Source organism: Equus caballus, chromosome 1 (assembly GCF_041296265.1).
Source record: "Equus caballus isolate H_3958 breed thoroughbred chromosome 1, TB-T2T, whole genome shotgun sequence".
NCBI lineage: Eukaryota > Metazoa > Chordata > Mammalia > Perissodactyla > Equidae > Equus > Equus caballus.
This window is the reverse complement of record NC_091684.1, coordinates 30,636,375-30,662,048: the sequence shown is the minus strand read 5'-3', so window position 1 is coordinate 30,662,048 and position 25,674 is coordinate 30,636,375. Positions and strand designations below refer to the sequence as shown.

General features: G+C 45.1%; 1 protein-coding gene and 1 pseudogene across 5 annotated transcripts in view; both read right to left on the bottom strand.

The window, feature by feature from the left end:
• Nucleotides 1-887: 887 nt before the first annotated feature.
• On the bottom strand, nt 888-2,798 carry LOC111769654 (calponin-3-like; annotated as a pseudogene).
• A 2,273-nt stretch (nt 2,799-5,071) lies between these two features.
• The window catches only part of DNMBP (dynamin binding protein), a 96,703-nt gene continuing 76,100 nt past the window's right edge, over nt 5,072-25,674 (bottom strand). For all 5 annotated transcript variants that reach the window (XM_023641046.2, XM_070222988.1, XM_023641052.2 and 2 more), the window contains 11 exons: nt 23,675-23,822; nt 23,078-23,095; nt 22,528-22,727; nt 20,647-20,777; nt 19,302-19,406; nt 14,580-14,708; nt 13,093-13,425; nt 12,538-12,717; nt 10,797-10,995; nt 8,208-8,755; nt 5,072-6,689 (listed from right to left, as the gene is read on the bottom strand). In XM_023641046.2, the coding sequence (XP_023496814.2) occupies nt 6,504-6,689; nt 8,208-8,755; nt 10,797-10,995; nt 12,538-12,717; nt 13,093-13,425; nt 14,580-14,708; nt 19,302-19,406; nt 20,647-20,777; nt 22,528-22,727; nt 23,078-23,095; nt 23,675-23,822 (2,177 nt within the window). In that variant the 3' untranslated portion in view covers nt 5,072-6,503. The remainder of the gene's footprint in view (nt 6,690-8,207; nt 8,756-10,796; nt 10,996-12,537; nt 12,718-13,092; nt 13,426-14,579; nt 14,709-19,301; nt 19,407-20,646; nt 20,778-22,527; nt 22,728-23,077; nt 23,096-23,674; nt 23,823-25,674) is intronic.

The following is a 25,674-nucleotide window of genomic DNA, read 5'->3' as shown; positions in this document are numbered from 1 at the left end:
GCCAAGAATGCAGTGATAGGGTTGAAGAAAACAAAGAAACTCCACATTGATACACTGGCACAGATTGGAAGAATAAATGTACCTATCAAATGTCAATTTTTTTGCAGGCTAGTTTTGTATAAGTCCCTTTAGAAACACCCTCTGAAGAAATTTGTCCCTTTTAGGTAATAGGCTGAGAATACATTCAATCACAGACGCACACAGACCATGATTTTATTTAAAAATTAGCAAACAATATTGTACAAACATTGACATTTAATTTCTAAAGTGCTGAAAGAGATTCAGTTAGCAAAGACTATATTCAATTATAAGTATGGATTTAGTCTTCCACATAGACACTAAACTGTTTTGTTTTGTTTTGGTGAGGAAGATTGGTTCTGAGCTAACATCTGTTGCCAATCTTCCTTTTTTTTTTCCCTCCCCAAAGCCCCCCAGTACATAGGTGTATATCCCAGTTGTGAGCCCTTCTAGCTCCTCTGTGTGGGATGCTGCCACAGCATGGCTCCATGAGCAGCGTTCCGGTCCACATCCAGGATCTGAAGCAGCAAACCCCGGGCCACCCAAGTGGAGGGCGCAAACCTAACCACCACAGCACCAAGCCGGCCTTGACACTAAACTGTTTTTAAAAAAGCTTCATATAGTTTGAAGATACTAAATAAAAGATTTTAAAAATGTATAAAAGAATGGCTGTAAGAAGCACTCCATTTTCATAGTATTCCTTTTTACTTCAAGTAATTGGAGAGTGCAAGTAATTACACTGTAGAATTTAACTATTACAGTGTAAAAAGCAACTCCTTAGAGAAGTAGGAAAAAAAGCAGTAGTTCTATTAGGTAAAATGGGCATAGAGTTTCAGGAAGGAAAGAAAAATTACTTAAGACTAGTTTGGTTCTTACTGAATTTCAAAAATGGGCTAATACAGAGCTCCTTTCTTCAACTCTAACAATCAAGGCCTTGGCCCCATATCGGTAATCTGTTGGATAGTCCCCTTCATTCTCACCATGACAGCTATCTGGCTATTCTGCCAGATAACTACTGTCACTGATTTCAGATCCACTTGTCCTGTTCCTTGGCTTCCACTGTGAATGACAGGCTCTACCAGAGGAGCAATCTGGGACATTTACGTGCTGCTTAAGCCCATAGCCACCCGTTCCTCTCTAAGAAACGACTTTGTTGGTATCCATCCAGAGACTGTCGAGTTGTCCACTGGTTTACCTCTGGACATGGATGTCTCTCCCCACACCTGGTGCTAACACCCTCGCTGCTGGCTCTCCAGTTAGTGGGCACCAATCTGCTGGGAAAGAGTGATCTGGTTTGTGAGGATCTGTATTCTGGCATCATGAAGACAGCTCCTAGTCCCATAAATACTTGCCTGGCTCATACAGTTATTAGTTCCGATCTGGAAGCCAATTACCTTTTGGCTAGCTTTTCATTTTCCTTCATCAAAAGGTCTAGTTTTTCTGCATACTTGACTTCAGTGTTAATGGTTGACCAGAATCCTCCTGTTTTAGCCAGACCTAGAGCAGTGTATGGCTGAAGGGCCAAATCCGGCCTGCCATCTGTTTTTGTAAATAAAAGTTTTGTTGCAACACAGTCATGCTCACTTATTTCTGTATTATTTTTGCCTGCTTTTGTGTTACAATGACGGAGTTGAGGAGTTGGGACAGACTGTATGGCTTGCAAAGCCTAAAATATGTACTATCTGGCCGTTTACAGAAAAGTTTTGCTGACCCCTGCTCTGGAATCACCAGCGTAGCGGACTGGATCGTTTCCATTCTCAAAAAGACAATTTGCCTCAAAAACATCATGTGTATTCACACCTGTGGTAGATAGAATAATGGTCCCCAAAGATGTCCACGTTTGGTCCTCAAAACCTGTGAGGATTTACTTTACATAGCAAAAGGGACTTTGCAGATGTGATTAAGGATATTGAGATGGAGCGATTATCCAGGTGGGCCCAATGTAATCACAAGAATCCTTGTCACGAGGGTCAGAGTTAGCATGAAGACCATGGAGTGATGGAAACAAAGACATGTGAAGACACCATGCTGCTGATTCAGAAGACAGAGGAAGGGGCCACAAGCCAAGGAATCAGGCAGCTTCTAGAAGCTGGAAAAGGCAAGGAAACAGATTCTCCCCGAGTTTCCAAAGGAACCAGTGATACTGACAACTTGACTTTAGCCCAGTGAAATGCTTTGAACTTCTGACCGCCAGAACTGTAAGACAATAAACTTGTGTTGTTTTAGGCCATAGATTTGTGGTAATTTGTTACAGGAGCAAAAGGAAACTAATACAATACTGTAAGCCCAACTAGCTCTGATCAAATTGCCAATATTCTCCAACTGAAGTCAGTTTAACGACAATTCATTGATCTTCAATGAATCTCACTCTAGTTGAACCCATGGAGGATCATGGCATCTTTTAAGCCCAGCTAAAAGTGGCTTTCAGTGCTCATGCCTGTCACCTCTTCTATCAAATTGCAAAGATGTTATTCAGCTTGATCATATTTGGAGGAAATCTATTCTTGATCTCAGCTGAGAGGCTGTAGGAAGGTCCCTGGTTAAAGCGAGTCATGGTGACTCCAACCAGAAGGGGAGGCCGTGACAGATGAGGAGTCTCTCACTCTCAGCTTCCCCGATCCTGGACCTGAGGAGTGGCTGCCACGGGAAAGGCTTAGAGCTTGACTCCCCTTGGTGTCCCAGAAGATGCCTAGGCATGGCGGTGCACAGACAGTGCCTGTGACATGGTCCTGCTGAGTCTGCAGACCCTCTGGTCTGCTGCGGGTCCCCTGTGCCTGCATGCTCCCCGTAAACGTTTCCTAAATGAACGAACACATTGCTGCTGCCCTACCCAGAGTGCTCCCTCCCTCTCACCACCGCTCCACCACAACTTACCTCTGGGAAAGCGCTGTCTGCTCCTTTCTCCTTGAGGGTCACCTCTGAGGGGTGGTAAGGAATGGATAACCCTACATAGCTTGCAAAGTCTGCAATTTCTTGTGGAAAATTCCCTTCTTCATACATGCAAAACACTAATGTTGATCTTCACTAACAAGTGCAAGAAACTTCCAGTGGGCTGGGTGGAATAAAGCAGGAGCTCAGATTGGAGACCATCCCTGCTCTGAGGCACCGTCTGCCGCACCCAGCAAAGGAGAAATAGAGAAAACTTCAGCAATATGATGCACTAATACGTGGCAGAGTTTAAAATCCTGAAGTGGTGTTTGGTGACCAGACAGAGGATTTACAATGACGTATATAAATCTCGAGGTTTCTTGGTCCTCAAGCCTACGGTTCTGCAAGTGAAACACAATTCAGAGCACAACTGCGTTCGTCTAGGGCCTGTTTATTGCTGACCCTGAAACAAAACCCACACAGTCTCAACCTCACAATTAAAACAGGGTGACGCCAAATTCAACCTTTATTAAAACCACGTACTTCTAGAGCTCACAGTGCACAAAATTTGCAGGCATCATCTTATTTCTCACAATAATCCTGAATTAGCCAGAAATCTACACTTCATAGATGACGACAGATTCCCAGCCCTCCTGTTCTCCTAGGACTCTTGGAGGAAGGCACAACCAAAGAGCTACTTCCAGACAGGAAAGGGAGAAAACTCATGAGAGGAAGCAACCAGGAAAGCCGGATTTGGAAAATTCTTCAATAACATTTCCTCCTGTTGTGTCTGAAACATCTGACACCCTTTTCCTTCCTTGGTTTTTCTAACTCCTGATGGTAGAAAGTTCCATCATAAAAACCTGCCTGTACAGATGCTCCTCAAACTTTCATGTGCACACAAATCAGCTGGGACCTTGAGTCAGTCGGCCTGGGGTGGGGCCTGCATGTCCAGCAAGCTCCCAGGTTACAAGGAGGGCGATGCCGCTGGTCTGGAGACCACATTTGAAGCAGCAAGACCCAGCAGACGTCTAGTGTTTAAAACAAAACTTGCCTTCTTTTCCTAAACTCGCTCCCATCCCCATGAAATCCCTTTCGCCAGTGATTCCAGCATTTCTTCAATTTCATATTATTTATAGGATGCTGTTGGCTTTTTTCCATTCTCGAGTAATCTTATGCCCAAATCAGTTAACTCTTTTCCAGTAATTTTCTTGCCTTTGATCTGTCCTTCCTCCAAACCATCCTGTTACCATTTAACCTTCCTCAAACAAGCAGTCCAGTTCAGGACCTACAGGAGCTCCTTTCTACCTAACTCATCACATCCAAATTCCTTGACTTGGACCTCAAGGCCCTCCAATTTGTTTACTCTGTCAGGCAATGTCCTAGCACTCTCCACGTATTAACTCATTCAATCCTTACAGCAAGCCATGAGGTGGAGAGTGCTGCCATCTCTACTGTAGATGAGGAAGCTGAAGCTAAACCCAGGTTAGTTAAGTTGCCAAGGTCACAAAGCTCTTAAGGGTCTGGATCCAGAACAAGGTGGAAAGACTTGGCTAGAGAGCCCGAGGCTTGAGTTTAAATTCAGGATCCATCAAAAACTTGATGTATGACTTGGGCAAGTCACTGGACCCCATTTTCTTGTCCATTAAATGAAAGATCTGGTGCCTAGCTGACCTGTTTCTTTCCCAGAGTGAACAGTCTATTCACTCACAGTTTCTATTTCTTCATATCAGGTGCTTGTTTCACTGTTGCCCACAGTGTCCTCAGTGCCACCTCGGCCAGTGCTCCTGCTGCTTCTCCCCCTCCCACCCCCGACCTTGGCCAACTGCTACCGTGTGACCTTGTTAGTTAATCGCTAGTGCATCAGTTTCCACATCTGGAACAGCAGGAAAATACTTACCTCTTAGGGATTCCAGCTCAGACATTCCAGCTCTGCTGTTCTGCTACAATTTTGTAATACGAAATGGCTCAAAATGAAGAGGCCTGCAGCAGGCACATCTTTTGAAAATACAGTAATTCTGCTGAAATTATATTTGACAAAATGAATTCTGACCTGAATTTATTCAGTTAGCTTCTCCCATCTCCCAGAATCTGGGCATCACTGAATTGTCAAGAAGGTACCCCCAGAAACAGGAGAAGGAGGTTCAGGCTAAACGTGGAGGTAAGTTAAGAAAACATACTCATGGCCCTTAGAAATGCTTTTATTTATAAAATAACTACTTAAATATAAACATCTCTAATTATAAACACTATTCACAAGAGACTTGCATTGCTGCCTTCTGACCGACGCGCAGACACACAGGGGTTCAGGAGTCCACAGGTGTCTCCTGATTCATCAGGATTTTAAGGCTGAAGGTGCAGCTGGAGGAGCAGGAGCTGTAAGGTTGTTCTTAATTCCCTTTCTTCAGACAAAATTCATAGTTTCCTGCTCCAAGGTAGGCTTCCTATCTGGGGCAGACCTTAAGAATGAAAGCCCTGCTCAGGTAGAACCTGCAGGGGGAGATTCTTAGTGTGAGGATGAGCAGGTATCCCCCTGAGGCCGGAGGGAGGTACGGTCAGGCACTTTAGAATCTGTTTGGCTTCGACTACGCTCTGTCTCAGAAGCATGGAGCTTGGTGTGAAACAGAAAATGCTTATTTCCAAGTCTGGGATCAGCGACTTCTGGGACTGCTCACCCTCACTCAAATTTCTGCATCTGTGGATGGCAGTGTGCTTGGAAAAGGGGAGAGGCATCCGGTCCTCCATCAGGCTGCACTGGTTTCAGCTCTTTGCTGAACGAATCCTTTTAATGGAATGGCTGGAGCTCTGATCCTGTTCTAGGAAAATCGGTCAGTCACTGAGCTGCAGGAGAGAGGGCCAGGAGACAGGAGGATGCCCAGACTGTCAGGGTGGTGGAGATGGCTGCACCTAACAGGGAAGAGTCAGATGAAGGTTGAAGGAAAATAAAGACCATAAATGCTTTCTAAAAGGAGAGAGAAAGCAGTTGAATTTTGTGTAACCAATCTGGAAATGCAGTGAAATAAGAAAAAGATTACAGATGGCAGTGCTTTAGGGGCTTTTAGAAATTAGGGATGGGTGTGTGTGTATGTTTGCTGGACACTGAAGCTTCAATGTGAAACACCAGATTTGGTACAGTCTCAACAAACTCCTTGCCACACGCACAGGCACAGCCTAAAGGGCTCCCAGAGGATTCTCTTCAACCAAGTCAGTTTCTGGTCAGCTGACTGTGGAGCATGGGGCCACCCCAAACTCGGTGCTGGACAACCAACGCCAACATCTTCTAACACTATAGCACAGCTTCGAGCTTATATAAGATACTGTTCTTCTGATTGGAAATTTCACATTTCCAAAGGCTGACCCCAGACTTGGCCCCTCTTCTCATGGTCACTGAATCATTTGCAAGCCAAAGGATCCATTTCAAATTCTAAAAATTCTAGTGAGCATCAAGGTTGACAACCCAACGGAGGAGAACAAGACACCTTGTGCCCCGCTGTGGCATGGTTAAGCAACACTGACAGGACCTATGTCTCTGGGGCAGGTGCCCTCTCGGTGGACCACCAGAACCCTTCAGCAGAAGGAAGTGAAGGCAGCAAGGTTGAGGGGGAGGCAGGACAGGTTCAGGTGTACTCAGCTTTGCGGATATAATTGGATGGAACATAGCCCTTCTTCCCATTAACTTCAGCTAACCACCACTCCGTATTTCCCATAACATCTTTAAACTCCAGGATCTTGAGTCTCTGATTGGCTGACACACTCAGCTCATTTGGGTTCCGTGCCTTGAAGGAATAGACAGCAAAATAGACCTGTGTGAGAGAGACAATGAATTAGGAAATGGGAAACTGCTCGAGCAGGAGAACTGTCCAACAGAACTTCTTGAGAGGATGGGGATGGTCTCTATCTGCATCATCCAATATGGCAGCCCCCAGCCACACGTGGCTATTGAGCACTTGAAAAGTGGCTAGTGAGACAGAGGAACTTAATTTTCATTTTATTTAATTTTAACTAACTTAAATAGCCAGATATGGCTGGTGCTACCATAATGGATAGGGCAGATTCAAAGAAAACCAAAATTTACATCTTTTTACTCTTTCAGAGTTGCCTTAAGGAGTGGAAGAAGGAAGCTTCAGTCAATATGGACGGTAGATGAGATACAAGGATATCCTTCCATACTCCAAACACAGAAATTCTGAATTTCAAAAACTTAAAAAAATATACAACTAACCTCAAAGCAAGAAAGTTATTGGCACCTAGAGATTATCCTAAGATATAACGCAAAGCAAGGATGGTGCTCCATGATCAGAGGAAGCCATGAGGGCCAGGGGGCACGAGGATGAACACACACCCGAGGGCCGGGGTTTTAGGACCTGGTCAGGGGCAGGAGTTAATGAGGCCAGAACTGAGCTTTCTGCACAGTCAGACTCTAAGAAAGGGCCATTTCCTCCCTCAACACGTCGAGAAAAACTGTCCACTGGGGGGTCCAGAATGTCTGGACTGGGGATGTCTGTGCTGGGCAGTGGGTAGTAACAGATTCACCAGAGAGAAACAGGCACACACCACGCTCATCAGCAGCCCTGAGGAATGTGGTATCGGAAGGTCTGGGCTGAGAAACTTGTGTGAAAACTGGTCTTTCAGAATCTGGAGCTTGGCAGAGGCAAACACCTCCACAACCCAGGACATGACTGAGTCTCTCAACAAAGGCCACCCCTGGTGAAGATGAGCTCACAGACGAAGGTTACAAAGCACACGGACGCTCACAGCTGCAGGCAAGCAAAGGCCCCAAGCGGTGAGCGAGGTGTTTCTCAGCTGTGCATTGGAAAGTGGCTTTAACACATGGAGGTTTCAAATGTTCAGGATACAAAGGCTATTTCAGGTTCCCAAGACAAGAACAAGCCATTACAAAAAGAATAGGAGATACCAAAACAGAGCCAGAATTTTATTTCTAAATTCTAGAAATAAAAATATGGTTTTTGAATAAAAAACTAAATAATGGGTTAAACAGCAGACTTCATACAACTGAGGAATTAGTGAAGTGGAATACAGGAAAAAGTTTTCATTATAACACGTTGTCAATGCGCCAGGACGCAGCAGAAGGGGCCCAGAAAGAGCCAGTGAAGAGTCGGCCACGGAGGGCGCTCAGGTGCTGAGCTGCTCGCTCTTATGGCACTGAGTTTCCAGGTGTGCTTTACAAAATTTGTCTGTGAGCTCCTCTCCAGGGCCCCCAAGCCCCAGGCAAGCCTCTGACTCGTCCCCTCCAAGAGGAGCATCATCCGACCCACAACACACTGGCCACCTGTTCCTCAGGGTGACCAGGCAGCACTCACCTGGTTCCCTTCCGCCTCACTGCTTTCCAGCTCTTCGTTTTTGTTTTCCAGAGACTGAGCTGTCCTTGCACATCCTTTTACGGGGTCCTTACCCTGCCCGTTTCGCCCTGGCGTGGAGTAACCGACCATTTCTGGGGGCCTGGAGTTTCGGCAGCTCCTCAGGGTGGGGGCGGGCTGGCTTACGTCACGGGCCCCATCCGCAGAGTCCCAGGGCCTCAGCTGGGCGGGGAAGTCTGGGTCTGAAGGGCATCTGCAAGGACTGCTCTCTGAACTACCCAGGTGTAAGGAGGCACTGAGAGCTCCTTGGTCAAATTCCTTCAGTGAAGATGTGTCTTGAGGCTGTTTCTGGCAAGGCCCTGAGGTAAAGGACACAGCCATGCCGCTGGGGTTGAAGGTCAAGGTGCTGTTGCTGTTCTGCCGTGGGGACCTGGGGGAGGAGCCGCTGTGCTCTGACTCGGTGGAGGAGTGGCTGCCCACGGAGACGTCGGAGTGGCTGCGGCGGGCGTTGTAGGGCTTCAGGAAGGAGCTGTACACGAAGCCTTTGGTAACTGCGGGAAGGAAGCACAGACAGGAAGAGCCTTCAGTGGGGGGAGGAGGGAGGGAGGGAGGGAGGAGGGAATCTACAGAGAAGAAACGATGGTTTAAAAGAAAGTCGATAGTGAGAGACGCAAAGTGAAATGCTAGTGACAGAGCAGATTAAACATTCACTCCCAGGACACGACGTGGGTGGGCAGAGAGGAAACACTGTGGCTACGTGCTGGCTCATTCTCGTTACCACCTCAGAGGAGATAAGCGATAAGGAGGCCTTGTGGTGAATCCAGAGGACGGGAATTAAAATGACCACATGCTGGAGAAGGAGCACATGAAGAAAACGCAATGGGAAATCTAGACCATGGAACCCAAGGACAAGGGAAGACTTCACTCAGGATGTGTGCAAACACGCCAGGTGGGTAAAGGGGGCTTTAAACCGTCCTCATCGCGCCACAGCGGCTCAGACACACCTCCCTGTCCCCTTCCCCTCCCGTAACACTCCAATCTCCGCCTGTAGTTTAGGAATGCGGTGGAAATACTATGAGGATCGTCTAAAGTGGGAAGCTGCTTGTATCAGTTAGAACATACACCGTAACACAGGGCATCGTGCGTTCACTTTAATAAACTGCCTAAGATGATGACAGAGAGGGCCCCCGGCCAAAACTTTACATAACCTTACATTAGGGATTGAGAGCCCTAATGCACAGCAATATTTTTTATAATATTAAGAAAGAAATATCTGTCAAGGGAGGGACCCAGAGAATGTTAACGATCTCCATGCAGGCAAGCGCCATCTCTGTCTTGATCTTCGATGTATTTCCTGTACCTAAAAAAATGCTGGCCTGCATTTGTTATATCTGCTGCTGATGGGGAGGGGTCCCCTGGGCAGATGACGAGGGGTGAGGGTCTACCAGCTGATCCTAATACTGTGGGCTTCTTGCTACCACGCTACTTGTCAGGATGGGGAGAGAAAGACCCCAGGGCGGAAGAGCTCTTGAGCAGCCTGGACTCTGCAGGAGGTCCTCGAGGAACCCGTCAGCACCTCTCACCTGCCCATCACCCTGGGAGGCTCCATCCTTCTCCTTCCTTTCCCACTTCCAATCTTTATTATTTTGGGTAACCAGAAGTAAGGGGAGGAGAGAAACACCCAGAAAATACTTTTAAAGAAATGGAGAAATGTTAAAATTTTCAGTTTTGGGCGGTGTGAACATAGATGTTTATTGTACAGGCCTGTCATCCTATCTAAAACACGGAGGGCCAGATGCGTTTTGGAATTCAGATTTTTTTGTACTTTGGAAAGGTAAGCAAGTACACGCACTATATATTTCATAACATCGCAGCAGGGTGTGGGTCAACAGCCCAGAGTCAAACCCACTAATGCGTCTGTAGCAAAACCTCTGGCCATTCACACCAGAGGATGAGGGATGAGCAGAAATAGTCTCCCATTACTTTGCTCATTTTGCCACCAAATCAATTCAGATGAGGGCAGGTTTGGCAAAGGAGTTTCGAAACAAAACCTTTGTTTTCCAGAGCTTTTCGAATGTTGGAATTGTGGAAAACGGATTATGGATCAGTATTATTCTCTGTGCTTCCCTTTCAATTCTGTGCCCCTCCCTCCACTGCCAGGAAAAAAAAAAATTGGAGCATTTTTGAAGTCGTTCCCTAAATAGCAAACAAAAAACCCTTTCTTACAGATTTTACATTCCCACACTCACAAAACCCATCTACAGCAGCTAGAAGAGGGCAACTGGCTTGTGGTTCTCTCAGGATAGGCTGACAGGGCACGGGACCCACGAGGCGGCCCCCTGCCTGCACAGCTGAAAAACACGGCGAAATCTTGCAAGAGAAGCAATGGAATCTCCTCTGGAATTTGTAAAAACAAAAACAAAACCAAACACAGGTTTTATCTCAGTAATGACAGTCTCTAGAGATGGATGGAACTTTTAAGGTTATTTTTCCCTTTAATCAAAGACTCTCGTATTTTTTTCTGGCCTAGATAGGATGCAGGCACTTTTCCCTCCTTTAGAGTTACAGTAATCTGACGGCTAACAGTCTGACCTCCATTGTCGATGAGCCAGCGGCTCTGACTGCCCATGGGGTCCTTCTTTTTGATCACGCCCACCAGGTCGCCCTCCAGAAGTGAGACGTCCAACTCCTGAGCAGCGTTGAAGTTCCGTTCCGCCTGGTAGAGTTTCTCAGGGGGATACCTCGCCAGGAGGGAGGCACGGAGCTCCTCCGACTGCAGCATGTAACTTGGCTGAAAGGCAACAGGAGAGAGACAGTCAGCAAGAACCTCCCTGGCCATTATCCCAGCAGCCATACTCTGTCCCGACACAGCCAGAGCCCCAGAAATGGGGGCAACGCCAGCCAGCCGCTGGCTCCTCCCAATAGGTGTTTCTGTGCCTGAGTCAGTCCACGTGGCTGGGTGAAAATCCTCATCTCTTAGGTCATGTTTTGGTGGCTTTGTAGCTATTAACAAAATTTAACAAACACCTAGTTATCCTGTGACAAAAAAATGTAATTCAAGTGCCACCTAAAGCATCAAAATATGTAAGTATCATTACCAGGTCTTCTGCTATCTCGCTATACGAACCTCAACAACTGCGATTTTCCTTACCTTGACTTCCCAGTTTATAAAAACAAACAATATTCATAAAAATAAGAAAAAGTACAAGTAATAATGAATTTGATTCTCTTTCAAAGTAATATATATTAACAAACATACGATTATAAGAGGCAAAATATTGTAAGCAAAGACGAGTCAGCAGCCTTTTAGATTACGACCCCATATAATCTGGTGTATCTTACTCTACTTTTCAAAATATGGAGGAATTGAGTTAAAGAAAAATGTAACTCCAGGTAAAAAAGCAGTCAGCCATGAACTGTTCGGCAGTGTAAGCAGACAATTATCTTTCCTAATGCATGATCAAAAATAGGACTTTAGTATACTCTCAAATCAGCTCCCTTAATTGATCAAAGTATTAATATTAATCCTTTACTAACTCCTTTCACTGTATAGACTAAGATCCAAGAATGCTTTTCAGAGGGCATTTAAAAAAATTTTTTTTTTGAGGAAGATTAGCCCTGAGCTAACTACTGCCAATCCTCCTCTTTTTGCTGAGGAAGACTGGCCCTGAGCTAACATCCATGCCCATCTTCCTCTACTTTATACGTGGGATGCCTACCACAGCATGGCTTTTGCCAAGCGGTGCCACGTCTGCACCCAGGATCTGAACCAGCGAACGCTGGGCCGCCGAGAAGCGGAACGTGTGAACTTAACCGCTGCGCCACCAGGCTGGCCCCTCAAAGGGCATTTTGAAGTACATATCAAGTGTGGGAAAACTAGAGGCAGTCACTATCCAGTACCAGTAGGCATACTAATGCTCGGTGAATGAATGAGTGAGCCCATGACAGATGAGAACTCAATAACCTTTATTCTCTATTATAAAATACTTAAGCTCCTATTAAATTGCTAATCTGTAGAGACAGAGCTGGGTCTGTCAATATTAATAATAATATCAATGATGTTGATAGCTTACTTGAATACTGCTTACTATGTGCCAGGCAATTTCCAAGTGCTTTACACTGATTAACTCATTTAAACCTCACAATAACTCCATGATGTGGATATACCTATTACGTGTTTTAAAGATGAGGAAAACAAGGCACAGAGGGGAAGTGACTTTCTCAAGGACACACAGTGAGAAGTGCCAGAACCGGGATCTCAACCCAGGCCATCTAGCAGCAGAGTTCAGTCTTAACCCCGAGGCCGTACGACCTACTCTCGTCCTCTACTCACCATGCCCAGGAGCAGCTTTCGGGCAGACTGGCGGTCCACAGTTTTCCTCTCAAACGGCCTCTTGGTGGCCGGAAGGGACTCTGGGAAGAAGGTGAAAACCTGGAGCTGCTGCAGGACTCTGCTGTGCTCTTCATGGAAGATGGCGATGAGGTTGCCCTCCCTGCCGGCGGCTTTAAGTAACTGGAGCCCGGGGAAGAGCAGAGAGAGGGGAAAGAAGAGAGCTCGCATGGGATGCCGGGACCGACAGTCTCGTTACAACCACCAGAAGCTGCAGTTCACTCCGTGAGTGCCCAACACCTCAGCCTGACGCCAGGGACAAAGCTCCCCGAGGGGCGGCTCTTCTGGGGACCGCTCAGCAGGGGGAGGACCTAAGTTTAAAAGCCCCAGGGGTCACAGCACCACCCAAGGGATCAGGAATTCCAATTCCTGACAGGCTTGACCTAATGACATTTCATCTCTCTGGTTTGAACAATTTCTCGAATGACCCTACTGTGCATTCCCAGAAAAATACCAGAACTTCAGAGACGACTTCTCCACAGGGCCTACGGGACTCACTGAAAGCAGCGGCTTTAACTGCTCCAGAGCCTGGCGCACGAAGTCGCAGTGGGCCTCCGCGTAGCCGTGGATGCAGTTGGTGAAGAGGCCCTGGGCGAACTGGTGGAACTTGGGCAGCTCGTCCAGCAGCTGGGCGTTCAGGGCCTCGTAGTTGTTCCGGGCCGACTGCAGCTCCTCCAGAGTCTTCCTGTCCTTCAACTTCTCTGCCCGCTCCGTGCAATTATAGAAGTCCAGCAGCTTGTCGAAGCGTTTCTGCACCAGCTTGTGGGGCCCTGTAAACATGCTCAGCAACTGGGTGAGGGGAGAGATGACAAGCCGCTCTGTCCTCTCCTTCTGTAGGGACGAGAAAGGCACGTTGCTCAGTTGGTCAGTTTCCCATATTTGTTACTCTCAAAATAGTCTTCAGAGTGATTTTTTGTGTTCTCTACCACCTGCTTTGCTCCTAGTGCACAAGCTAACCCCATGCAGAGCCAACAGCGTTGTCCTTATCCATCACCAGTGTATGTACATATTCCACAAAACTTCTCCATTCGCAACTTTTCACTCAACAAATCTGCACACACCAAAGAGTTTGCAAAATACGCTAATCCCACCTTAGCTCCATAGTTGAAAACAAATGCTCAATTACACACATTAATGTGTTTTCATTATAACCCAGATGTGACACTGTCAGTATCACTTCTTATGTGTATGTGTCTATATATAGCTTGAATTTCACTTAAGATTTGGTTGTTACATAAATCTAGGGTAGTGAAACTTCTGCACGTCCATCATACCTCTTTCAATCATAACTACTTGCTAATATCTGTTTTCACTTTTCAAAGGATTTTTCTCTTTAATTCTTTCTAGGGGGATAGACATGGAGGGCACGGTATTGACACATAAAGGACATACATCGGTACTCGGTAAATTATTTTTAATAAGATCCTACTACAATTCCCTAAGGGTGCATGTTTCCTTCAGCCTCAGGCCATCCAGGGATCTCCCGAGACTGTCAAACCCCACCCAGTTCTCCCGGCATCAAGCAATCTCATACACATCTAACCAGAATTTCCCAATCAATTGGGCCTTTAGTGCTTTCTTTATAAGGTGGTTTGTACCATCTCACAGATCTATTTACTAACCTAACTATTCCTAAATTTTCCTTTTTAAGTTATTACTCCTATAGTTGTTTTCTTTTGATCAGAGTTATTCGATCGGAGTGATGGCAGATTAAATTTCCTAGTTTTACACTGTCCCCCGAAACAAGGCTGATCAGAAGCTGTAAAAAATCTGTTTGAATAGACACAGGTTGCACCTGTCCTTTTGACTGACTCAAAGTCACATTCTGAACATAAGACCCTGATACGAATCTAGTTGGAGGACGAGCAGGACTCCGGCCAGGGAGCACGTCTCTGTGGAACTAACCCTTCCATGAGCTGGATGTGAGAGAGAAGGCCGGGAAGAGGGCCGACCCATGAAAAGCAGGTTCAAGAAAGGTGACTTACGAAGTTTGTGAAGAGCTGGTCGCTGATGTAGCGATGCACCTTCTCGAACTGTTCCAGGTCTTTGTGTCCCTTCTCCATGCACACGTCCCACATGCTCACTGCAGCCACCACTTTCACACATGCCGATTCCTGGAGCCAGTTAGAAACAAACATGGTAAGTAAGCTCCAAGAGAACTTCCTAGCCTTCACCCTTCAGCTGAGAAAGCAGTCTGGAACAAAAGGTCCCATAATTAAAATCTTCTCTCTAGTGTATTTCAGCTTTGAAACAAGTATATTCTCATACACTATCATTCATGGGGTGCAGAGAAAAGTCTAAGACTTTTAATTATTGGAAAACTGGTGGGGCCTTTTATCCTCTCTTTAGTATTTTCCTATGTCCCTTAATTCATCAAAAAGTAAATGATCAGGGGCTGGCCCCGTGGCCGAGTGGTTAAGTTTGCGCACTCCGCTGCAGGCGGCCCAGTGTTTCGTTGATTCGAATCCTGGGCGCGGACATGGCATTGCTCATCAAACCACGCTGAGGCAGCGTCCCACATGCCACAACTAGAAGGACCCACAACAAAGAATATACAACTATGTACTGGGGGGCTTTGGGGAGAAAAAGGAAAAAAAAAATCTTTAAAAAAAAAAAGTAAATTATCAAACTAGAGCCAAGATGATTCCTACAGGATGAGGACAACGAACAATGACCTCTCCTTCTCCAGGTCTTGGCTTATGCTGGCACCTTCTCAAAGACAGCTGCCCACTGCCCTGTGCGTAGTACAGCCCTGCTTCCTGCAGCCCGAATCTGGCACTCCTGACGGCTGACCTGCTTCTTCCTCTGTCACTGCAAAACATACCTTCTAACAGACAATATAATTTATGGTTTATTGTCTCCTATGCCCACAATAAAATGTAAGCTCCGTGAAGGCAGTGATTTTTGTCTGTTTTGTTCACTGACTCACTTACCATTTGCTGAAAAAAATAACGGAATGCAGAGGAAACTCCTCCTGACTGATCCCGATGGTTTTTTAAAATTTTTTGCTGAGGAAGATTTGCCCTGAGCATTAATAATATTTGTTGCCAACCCTCCTCTTTTTTTTTCGCTTGAGGAAGACCAGCCCTGAGCTAACGTCTGTGTCAATCCTCCTCTATTTTGTGTGTGGGTCACCACCGTGGCATGGCCAGTGAGTGGAGTAGGTCTGTGCCTGGGATTTGAACCAATGAAGCTGAAGTGGAGCATGTGGAATTTTAACCACTCAGCCACGGGGCCGGATCCCTGACAGTTTTTAAATCCCAGGCTGGTTTTCTTTGGCTACTTGGAACAATGCTGGGTTTTCGTTGTCTTTAGTTTAAGTTTAGGGAATGCCTATTATTTTGATATTAGCCCAAACAAAATCTAAAGGTGCTAAAAACTCCATTAATATTATTTCAAGGTTAAACAAAGTCGCTAAGCCCAAAACATCAGTGCCTCATACATCGGTTTGAGATTTGATTTTATGACATTTTTAGACCTGTTGCCTTTAAGTCCCATATCTGTACATAGAGATAAAGCCAGTTGGAAGGACAAATTGGGGAATCTTCCTGATTCCTCCCAAGTGGGAGAACTAATGTGAAACATGATGTCCTCTTGTACTCTGTTAAAGAAATGCTGTAAAGTCCCAGATGTCAGTCCACACGCCAACATGGATACCAATTGAGGCAGTCAGCGTCCCTCAGCTGTATTCTTGCTGACCCTCTCTCTACCAGTCCATCTACCTAATTCTATTATTTGGCAGGGTTTTTCATTTTTTATGTCAGTGATGAAACCGTTCAACATTTTCTTTCTTAATTTCCACTGTTAGCATCAGAACAAAACTGACCTGCCCGTCAAAAGGCTGTCAATGCTACATATGTCCCACCTTAAAACGCTATCACCCACTGCTATGGAGATGAGCCTTGTAACAGCTGGGGGCTCAGGTGTATACTTGCTACACCTGAAAACATGGGGAGAAAACAGCCAACAGGGAGGTATCAAGATTAAAGGAATTGTAGGGGAAAGACCTAAAACAAGGGAACATACTTGGGAGTTGTCTCAATATTGTTTTTGTTAAATCTCTCACTTTAAGCCAGTGTGCTCCTGAAAAGTTTTGTAAACCCTAATTTTTACTGAAAAGCATTTTTAAAACACAAAGGAGAGAGTTTGCTATTTAAAAGAAATGTAGGGGGCAATTCAAATTAGTGGGGATTACTCAATAGATGATGATGACAACTGGATAACTGCTTGGGGGAAAAAAAAAGTTGGATCCACACCTCAAACTTTATATATTAAAGTAAATTCCACCTAGATCAACAACTTTAACATTAAAAAAACTGAAATTATAAAAATATTGAGAGGCCAGCCCCGTGGCCAAGTGGTTAAGTTCACGTGCTCTGCTGCAGCAGCCCAGGGTTTCACTGGTTCAGGTCCTGGGCACGGACATGGCACCACTCGTCAAGCCACGCTGAGGCGGCATCCCACATGCCACAACTAGAAGGACCCACAATGAAGAATATACAACTATGTACCGGGGGGCTTTGGGGAGAAAAAGGAAAAATAAAATCTTTAAAAAAAAATGTATTGAAACATGGGAGATATTTATTTTATTATCTTGGAATAGATAAGACCTTTTAAAGTATGACACAGAACTAAGAAGCTATAAAAGAAAAGTTCAATTAGACTACACAAAAATAAAACTTTTCTGGGGGCTGGCCCCGTGGCCGAGCGGTTAAGTTCGCGCGCTCTGCTGCAGGCGGCCCAGTGTTCCATTAGTTCGAATCCTGGGCGCGGACATGACACTGCTCATCAAACCACGCTGAGGCAGCGTCCCACATGCCACAACTAGAAGGACCCACATTGAAGAATATACAGCTATGTACCGGGGGGCTTTGGGGAGAAAAAGGAAAAAATAAAATCTTAAAAAAAAAAAATAAAACTTTTCTACATGAAAAAAAATTTTAAGCAAACTCAAAAGTCAACAAACTAGGGGTGGGTGAGTGGGATATTTGTAAACCTTCATCTCAGACAAAGGGCTATTGTCTCCAACAGTTACAGAGGTACCACAAATCAATAAGAAAAAGACCAACGAATCAATAAATAAGTGCCCAAAATATAGAAAACTCACAGAAAAAGAAATGTAATGACTTAAACACATGAAAATATCCTCAACTTCCTTCATAATATAAGAAACGCAAATTTAAACCATACTAAAGAGCATTTTTTACCTATCTTGCAGACAAAGATAAGACATCTTGATTTTGATAACACTGTGTGAGCAAGGGACAGGGAACTCACTCCATACGCTGCTCATGGGAGTTTTCACCAGTAGGACATCTATGAAATTTAACATCTATCAAAATTTACACTTTCACATGATTTGGTTCAGAAAATCCAGTACTCTGGCTTTCAGATATCCTCACATAGATGAGAAAATGACGTATCTACATGGATATTCCTTGTGCCAATGTTTCTAATCTTTTGCAACTATAAACAATCAAATGTCCATCAACAGGGAATTAGATATATTATGGCGCATCCATACAGTTAAATACTGTGCAGTTGTAAAAAAGAACATGGCAGCTGTGTGCGTGCACGTAAGGAATGACTTCCAAAATGCTACTAAGTGCAAAACCCAAGATGCTCAGCAGTGTATCTCACACACTCTCTCTCTCTCACACACACACACCCCGCCCCCCGATAGGAGAGAAGATTCTGATCAATGGTGACTGCTTCTTCAGATGACCAGGAGACAGGAGTAAGAGGAACAATTATTTTTACTTATCCCTTTGCTACCTTTTGAATTTTGTACCATTTTACTTAGATAAAAAAAATAACAATAAAAATAAATGATTTTTTAAAAAGCAAAGGATCTCTTCTAAAGAAATTATTTTTTGTTTCATAGGATGAGATCATGATGTGTGAGGTAATCTTAAACCCCCTCCTATCACTCAAGAGAGAAATCATAGACATGACCAGGAAGGAGATCAGTCCTGGTTGTGACTTCATGAAGGAAACACGGCCCGGGGCAGCGAAGACCTGGGCCCACCCTGTCTCCTGAACTCCTCCAGCTCTCCTGACTTGTTCACTGTCCTTAGAGGCCTTGTGGATAGCAACTAACTGAGTTGGAAATAATATTCTTATTAGAAAGCACTCCACCACAGGAACCACTCTCTTATGATTTGATCTTCAAAATGATTTTGACAGGGGCTGGTCCGGTAGAGTAGTGGTTAAGTTCATGCTCTCCGCTTCAGCAGCCTGGGGTTCGTGGGTTCTGATCCTGGGCGCAGGCCGCATACCACTCATCAAGCTGTGCAGAGGCAGAGTCTCACATACAATGTGGAGGACGATTGGCACAGATATTGCTCAGGGCCAATCTTCCTCACAAAAAAAAAAATGATTTTGACAAAATGACCTGTGACAAGTGCTTCTTATATTATTGGATAGAGCGGACAGCAAAAAATAAGGTGGCAGGGAAAAAAAGAGTGATGAAGATTAAAAGAGAGGGAGGAAAGAGCGAGGCCACTTTAAAATTAATATAACAGTCCTGATCTTCTAAATGTTATTTAACTTTTAAATAACCTGTAGGAATCCCAATAAAAAGAACGTCATGGCATAATGGTCATCTGAGTCTGGATTATTCAACACTCATTAACTATATGCTGGATGAACCAGAAAGCGGACAGAATTACCCCGTGTGACTCAACTAGAGCGACATCTTTGCTCACCCGGATATGCTGGAGGTAGAGAGACAGGTCTCGGATAAAAGATTTGATCAATCTTTCTTGCATCCGGAAGTTCTTTTCTGTTTCTTCAAATGCTTCATCTTTTATCTGGTCAAAAGAAACAAAAAAGTTGTTTATATCTAACAAAATAAACAAGTGCTGTTAGTAGATTTGAACTCTCCCTCAATCTATCTTATGGGCAAAAGTACTTTTCTTAAAAATATCTTTTGTTCAAATTTTCATTTTTTGCTGAGGAAGATTGCCCCTGAGCTAACATCTGTGCCAATCTTCTTCTGCTCTATACGTGGGACACCGCCACAGTGTGGACTGACGAGTGGTGTGCAGCTCCGAGCCTGAGATCAGAAGCCTTGAATCCTGGGGTGCCAAAGTGGAGTGTGCAAACTTAACCACTATGCCACTAGGCCCGGCCCCCTTTTGTTTAAATTTTAACCTTTGCTACGTCCCTGAATCATACTGAATTGAATTTAAACAGCCCTGTGTGGCTTTGAAAGATCAGCAAAATACATACATGCCCTCCCGCCTTCACACCTTACTGCCTCTGCTCCTGATGGAAACCCTGTGCTCTGGCCAGGCTGCCCCCTTCACTGTTCCCAGTGCCCGCACTGTTGTTGATCCCGGTGCCTTCGCTCATCCTGTTACTTGGCCTGGTATGCCCTCCCCTCTCCCTGTGCCAAACCTGCCTCTTTAAGGCTCAGATTCAATCTCTCACCGACACAAAGCTCACTCTCACTGAGTCCGTTTTCTTAAGGCTACAGCGTTCAGAGAAAAAACGCCAAAACCTACAGACTGGTTCTTTTTTTAGCTGGTACTCTCCACTAATCGTACTGTGTAGACGTGACATAGTGGAATGAAGTCTGGAGACCTCAGATCTACTCTCAGCACTGTCGATAAACCACTTTTCAAATCACTCAACTTCTTACACATCACATTTCAACTTCTTACACATCACATTTCTGTATTTGTGACAGATGGTGTTGAACTCCAGTAATCTCTTCAATCCCTTCTAGCTTAGTAGGTCTACAGTTTTAATTTTGTCTCCCCACATAGATCATAAGCTCCGTATGGATACCTAAAACCACAATGGCTATCATGTAGTGACCGATCTGGCCTCCTGGTTTGCCTTGTCCACACTGTAAGCAGCTCACCAACCCGGATGGAGGGCTGGGTGGGTAGATTCACATAAACAGGAGCTGCAGGTCCTGTACCCACCAGCTGGCAACACGAGGAGCCACTGAGAGGGGAACCATGCCAGCCCCACCCCGCCGGCTGCCCCGGGGAGCCTGAAGGACGCCACGGCCGCGCCGGGCCCGCAGCGCAGGAGCCTCACCTGCGGGGCAAAGCCAGTGAGGTGCTTCAGGTGACTGCTGACCCGGGTGGACTTCTTGATGATGGAGTGGATGTTCAGCTTGGAAATCTTCTCCATGAGGCTATCTTCATCACCTTTTCGGTACTTGAGGACTAGGGAGAGAGTCAAGTAAGCACTTTTCTGAGCATGGATAGATGACAAAACGAGCTACGAAAATGAGGCTAACAACCGAGACCAGAGGTAGTGCTCGTTTCCAATGAGCTTGTAACAGTAGAGACAAAATATCCATCTAAATCACCATTTCTGGACAGACAGAACACCCAAAGAACGGCAGAGAGAGAACTGCGCAGACTGGAGAAGGTTACCGACAAGGAGGAAAAGCAGCAGAGGTGTGAGGAAAAGAGCCTCAGGGGGCCGGCCCCCTGGCTGAGTGGTTAAGTCTGCACGCTCTGCTTCGGCAGCCTGGGGCTCACCAGTTCAGATCCTGGGCGTGGACATGGCACCATTCAGCACGCCATGCTGTGCCAGCGTCCCACATGGAAGAACTAGAAGGGCTTACAAGTAGGATATACAACTATGCACTGGGACTTTGGGGAGGAAAAAAAAAAAGAGGAAGATTGTCAATAGTTGTTAGTTCAGGGTCAATCTTCCTCACCAAAAAGCATACCTTTAAAAAAAAGAAAAAAAAAAAAAAGAGCCTCAGATTTGACGTCAAGGAAACCTCTGAGTTCAATGCCTGGGTCTGTCATTTCACCCACGTGAGGCCTTAAACACGTCACTTAACTTCTCTGAGCCTCATTTTCCTCTCCAATAAAATGTATAAGGTAACAGTACTTGCCTTATAAGACCATCTTAAATGGTCTCACATACAAATGAGATATTTGTATCCAATTGTGTCATACGGTGAAATGCTATATAGGAGTTATCTGATTAAACACCGTGTCATACTTTAGGAACAATCTGCAGAAGTCTGGAGATAACAGTAGAAGGATAGCAAGGGGACAGTTATGCCGCAGCAAAAAGGCACACCTGATTGTTGTGGGAGATGAAGACAACGTTACATTACGAGACGTGAACCAAGACAACAGGCTGGATGGCAGGGAGAGTTAACAGCCACAGTCAAGGCTACATTCAACGTGGGTGCATGGTGGAAGCGAAAGCCGAGAAAATGATTTTAGATAAAGCGTGGAGACAGGCAAAGAGGTTATGCTGTATTACAGGTTCTCATCTACAGGAGATGAATAATAAAGCAATTTAGCACAGGCACCCTGCTACCTCACTGAGTGCTCAAATTGGAGCCTCGACGAGGCAATTGATGAAAGGGACAAGAAATGGTTCAGTTTGTTCTACATTATAAACAAAGACAAGGTGGTCTGGCAACTGACTGTAGTGTCGGGAGGGCGAGAGAGGAGCTCAGACCAGAGGCAGGTCACTGGGCGTGGGCAGGACCGAGGGGACCCAGAGATGTGGGCAAATTGGCTTTTCTGAAAGAAGACAAAAAGTCTTAAGTGGAGACAGTAAAACCTCTAACTAGATGTGTGGAGAAAACAAATCTCAGCACGGACTGAAAAGGACTGCCTGCAGTGAGGTGGGAAGGCAACCACCCATGCTTGAAGGAGCAATCAGGAACAGCCAGTCACTAGTCAGGCTTCACGGCTCTTGCGAAGGACTCATTGCTCTAAGCCTTACCACAGACACCTAATTTCCAATACTCCATGGCTGTGCTTTTATTATCACTACTGCTTTGCTTTTTCATGTCACATTTCCCCGATTCTACTACCGTTTCTTCATCCCAGCCCTCTACCTACCCTCTGCCTTGTCCACTCTGGGGAAGTAACCAGTTCTTTGAAGGAGCTCATTTCCAAGCGCATACCTCCCTCTCAGCAAGCACGCGTTTCTTACCCAGGTCCTTTCGACGTTTATACTCGTTAATGTTAACATTGATTTCCTTGACAGCAATGACTGCACTGGTTAAAGGCACTTTATCTGGGTGGGATTCTGGGGTGGAATTCAGCAACTCCATCAGCAGCAGTGGGTAACGCATTACTCTCTGCACTGGTTTGATGAGGAAGGAGCCCAGGTTAATATAATTTGTACATCCCCTATAAGAGAAGGAAAAACAGCCTTTCGTCAACTATTAAGAATACGGGGCCTATAGGGAGCATCTGTCATTCCTAAATACAGCTCTGTTCTTTCACCCTATTTCCAGTTTCACTCCTTCAACAAATACTTCCCGGGTATCTAATGCCAGGCACTGTTCTAGGTGCTGGGGGCTTAGTAGTGAGCTGCCCTGGGGGAAGGAGACAGGAGATAAACAAAAATAGACCAGGTGCCCTCTCTGTGGTAAGTGCTATGGAGAAAAACATGGCAAGGAAGGTGTACTTGTAGGTTCTGTCTACAGAGAAGGAAAATAGAGAAATGAGTTCGTGCATCAAGTGGCACGGGAACTTACCATTCATTGTACAGGCTCCTACAGCGCAGCGGGCGGGAAAGAAGGGACAGCTGATTAGAGACATGCTGATGTTCACATTCCTCTCAGAACATAGTTCAACTAACGCCTATTAGTCGGGCAGACAAAAGTCCCATGGGATAAAAGGGAAATTATGAATGTCTATGAATATCTAGTCTATTAAAAAAAGTTAGGAAGCCCCTACCTTCACTTCGATCTACTTAGACACATATTACAGCCTGATAACCTGCCTCCCTGACACCAGGAGAGTCTCGCCTGATGGTCAACAATAGCTGAATGAATCTCACCTATACTCTTCTTTATTTGGACCAAACTATCTTCCTGGCTGCTTCTTACCTGAACATGCTAATTTCATACTTCCCATCTATAGATAAAAGTACAAGCAGGAAGCCACTTAAGATTTTCAAGATATATAATGGGGAAAAGGCAAGTTACATAACAGGGCCTATAATAAAACATCACTTATGTTTAAAATAAGATAAACAGATGTCATAAGAAGTCTAGACATATACATGGGAGTGACTTGTAAAAGGCAGAACTAAAGAGCTATGATGGAGGTAAAGTGCTCAAATCTCCTACTTAAGATCTGCCAAGGACTCTTGAAGATGCTTCTGGATCTTCTCGTCCTTCTCGTAGATTTCCAGCAGTGAAATGGCCTCATCGTGATTCTGGCAGTAAACCTTGTACGTTCCCTCAAGCTCATCCCGGTGATCAAGAAACACAGGTCCTTTGAAATATGCACAAACATATAGTGTCTTTAGTGACTTTCTTCTCAGTATCCTAAATGTAAGGTATATAACCAAAGTTTAATATCAGTTAAAAACTGTCACAAGAAATGATAAGACTACCCATCAAATTAATAAGAAATTTCCATGTAATAGCTTACAATTGTACTTATTTAAAGCAAAATTTAAGAGAACCATGTCATGCATGTATTTCTTTTTCAGAAAACACACATACATACAGACACACACACATCCCTGAAACAGCCTCTAATCCCTTTCCAGTCAGGCAGGTAAGGTGTTTGTAAGCACTTCGCATTCACAACCCGTAAGGACCCCCGATTCTCTAAGCCCCAGGAAAATCTCCACGAGGATGAGGAGAGCCTCCTACAGCAGCAGTTTCCAACCTTTATGCATAAATCAAATACATAGGACTATAAAGGAAGTTATATTAAAATATCTATAATATAAAACCCCCAAATTTGTGATATATGTACTTCTTTATAAAGCACTAAATAGCAAAACGTAACAATAAATCTAATAATCACCATAATTACACAGTATGATGAGTGACATATGAAACTGGTAACGTTGTCCCTGAAATGTCAAGACATCTGCAACAACCTAATGTGACACGAGCGTGTGACTTCAGTCAGTAACATCACAGGTGCTGCTAACACTGTGTGCTTTCTTCCCTACAACCATACCTTAAATAAATGCTAAATTTCACTTAGAAATTAATGAAAATAAATTTCTATGCAAATTCACAGACTCCATGAAACCTACCCAGACCCCTGGTCTACGGCCAGAAAGGCAGAGGAACAGCCCTCAGCAAACTTCCACAGAACGATTTCACTTTGAGCCACTGCCTGGTTGTGCCGACTCCCGGCTTGTTGAAACTCCTCTTCCCGTGGCCTTCCCTCCTTCCCTCAGCTTGTCCTGCTCCACCGAACACCTCCTCTCGCCCGTGTGCTCCTCTCTTGAGGCGGCCCTCCTTACTGCTTCCCCTGGAACTACTTCCACCAGCGGCTCTGGGCAGACGTCCCTTCCCTCACGGAGCCCCATCCTCTTCTCCACAATGTCACTTCTGCTCCCTCTGCCTTGTGTCCTGTGGAATTCCGTGCTCGTGCAGATCAGTTTCTACTTAAATGTATTTCCTTAATTATAGCTCCTTTCGTAAGAGAAACTTGATTTTTTCATAAACATCACACGCCCGTGCTGCCCTGTCTCACTGGCGGGCTCACTTTTGTCTCCTCCTGCCACCCGGCAGGCACAGCGGTGGCAGCAGGGCTGGCTTCCTCCTTGACTTTCAGAGCTACTCTGGAATCCCTGAGCCACCAAGGTCTTTATCTAGTTTCACCATCCGATGTTTGCCTGCCTTCTTCTCGTACTTTATTCCTTGGCATCCCACTCCCCGCCAGCATTCCTAGGACCTGCGCTAACACAATGATGACTGTTCACATTCCTCCATTCCCTGCCCTTCAACCTCCCTGACGGTGACTATCCCGCAGAAACTACAAACTAGCACAGCTACACCTCATTTCCAGCGTCTTTCAAACTGTGGGTCACAACCCAGAAACGGGTCAGGAAATCTACTTCACGGGTCATGATCAGCACTTTTTTGAGTAAATAAAATGGAACAGAAAAGAAAACATCAGAAAACATTGGACATAGTAAAAGTAAGCAGAGACATACACACATACGTATCTGGGTCATTAGGTAAAATATTTTTCTTTCTGTGGGACATGTTTAAAATAATTTAAAAGCCAGTCCTTATACATCACTACATATCCACAGTCTCCTTGTACGTCTTTCTCATCTCAACCTCATCTCTAACTCACTCAAGCTCTAACACCT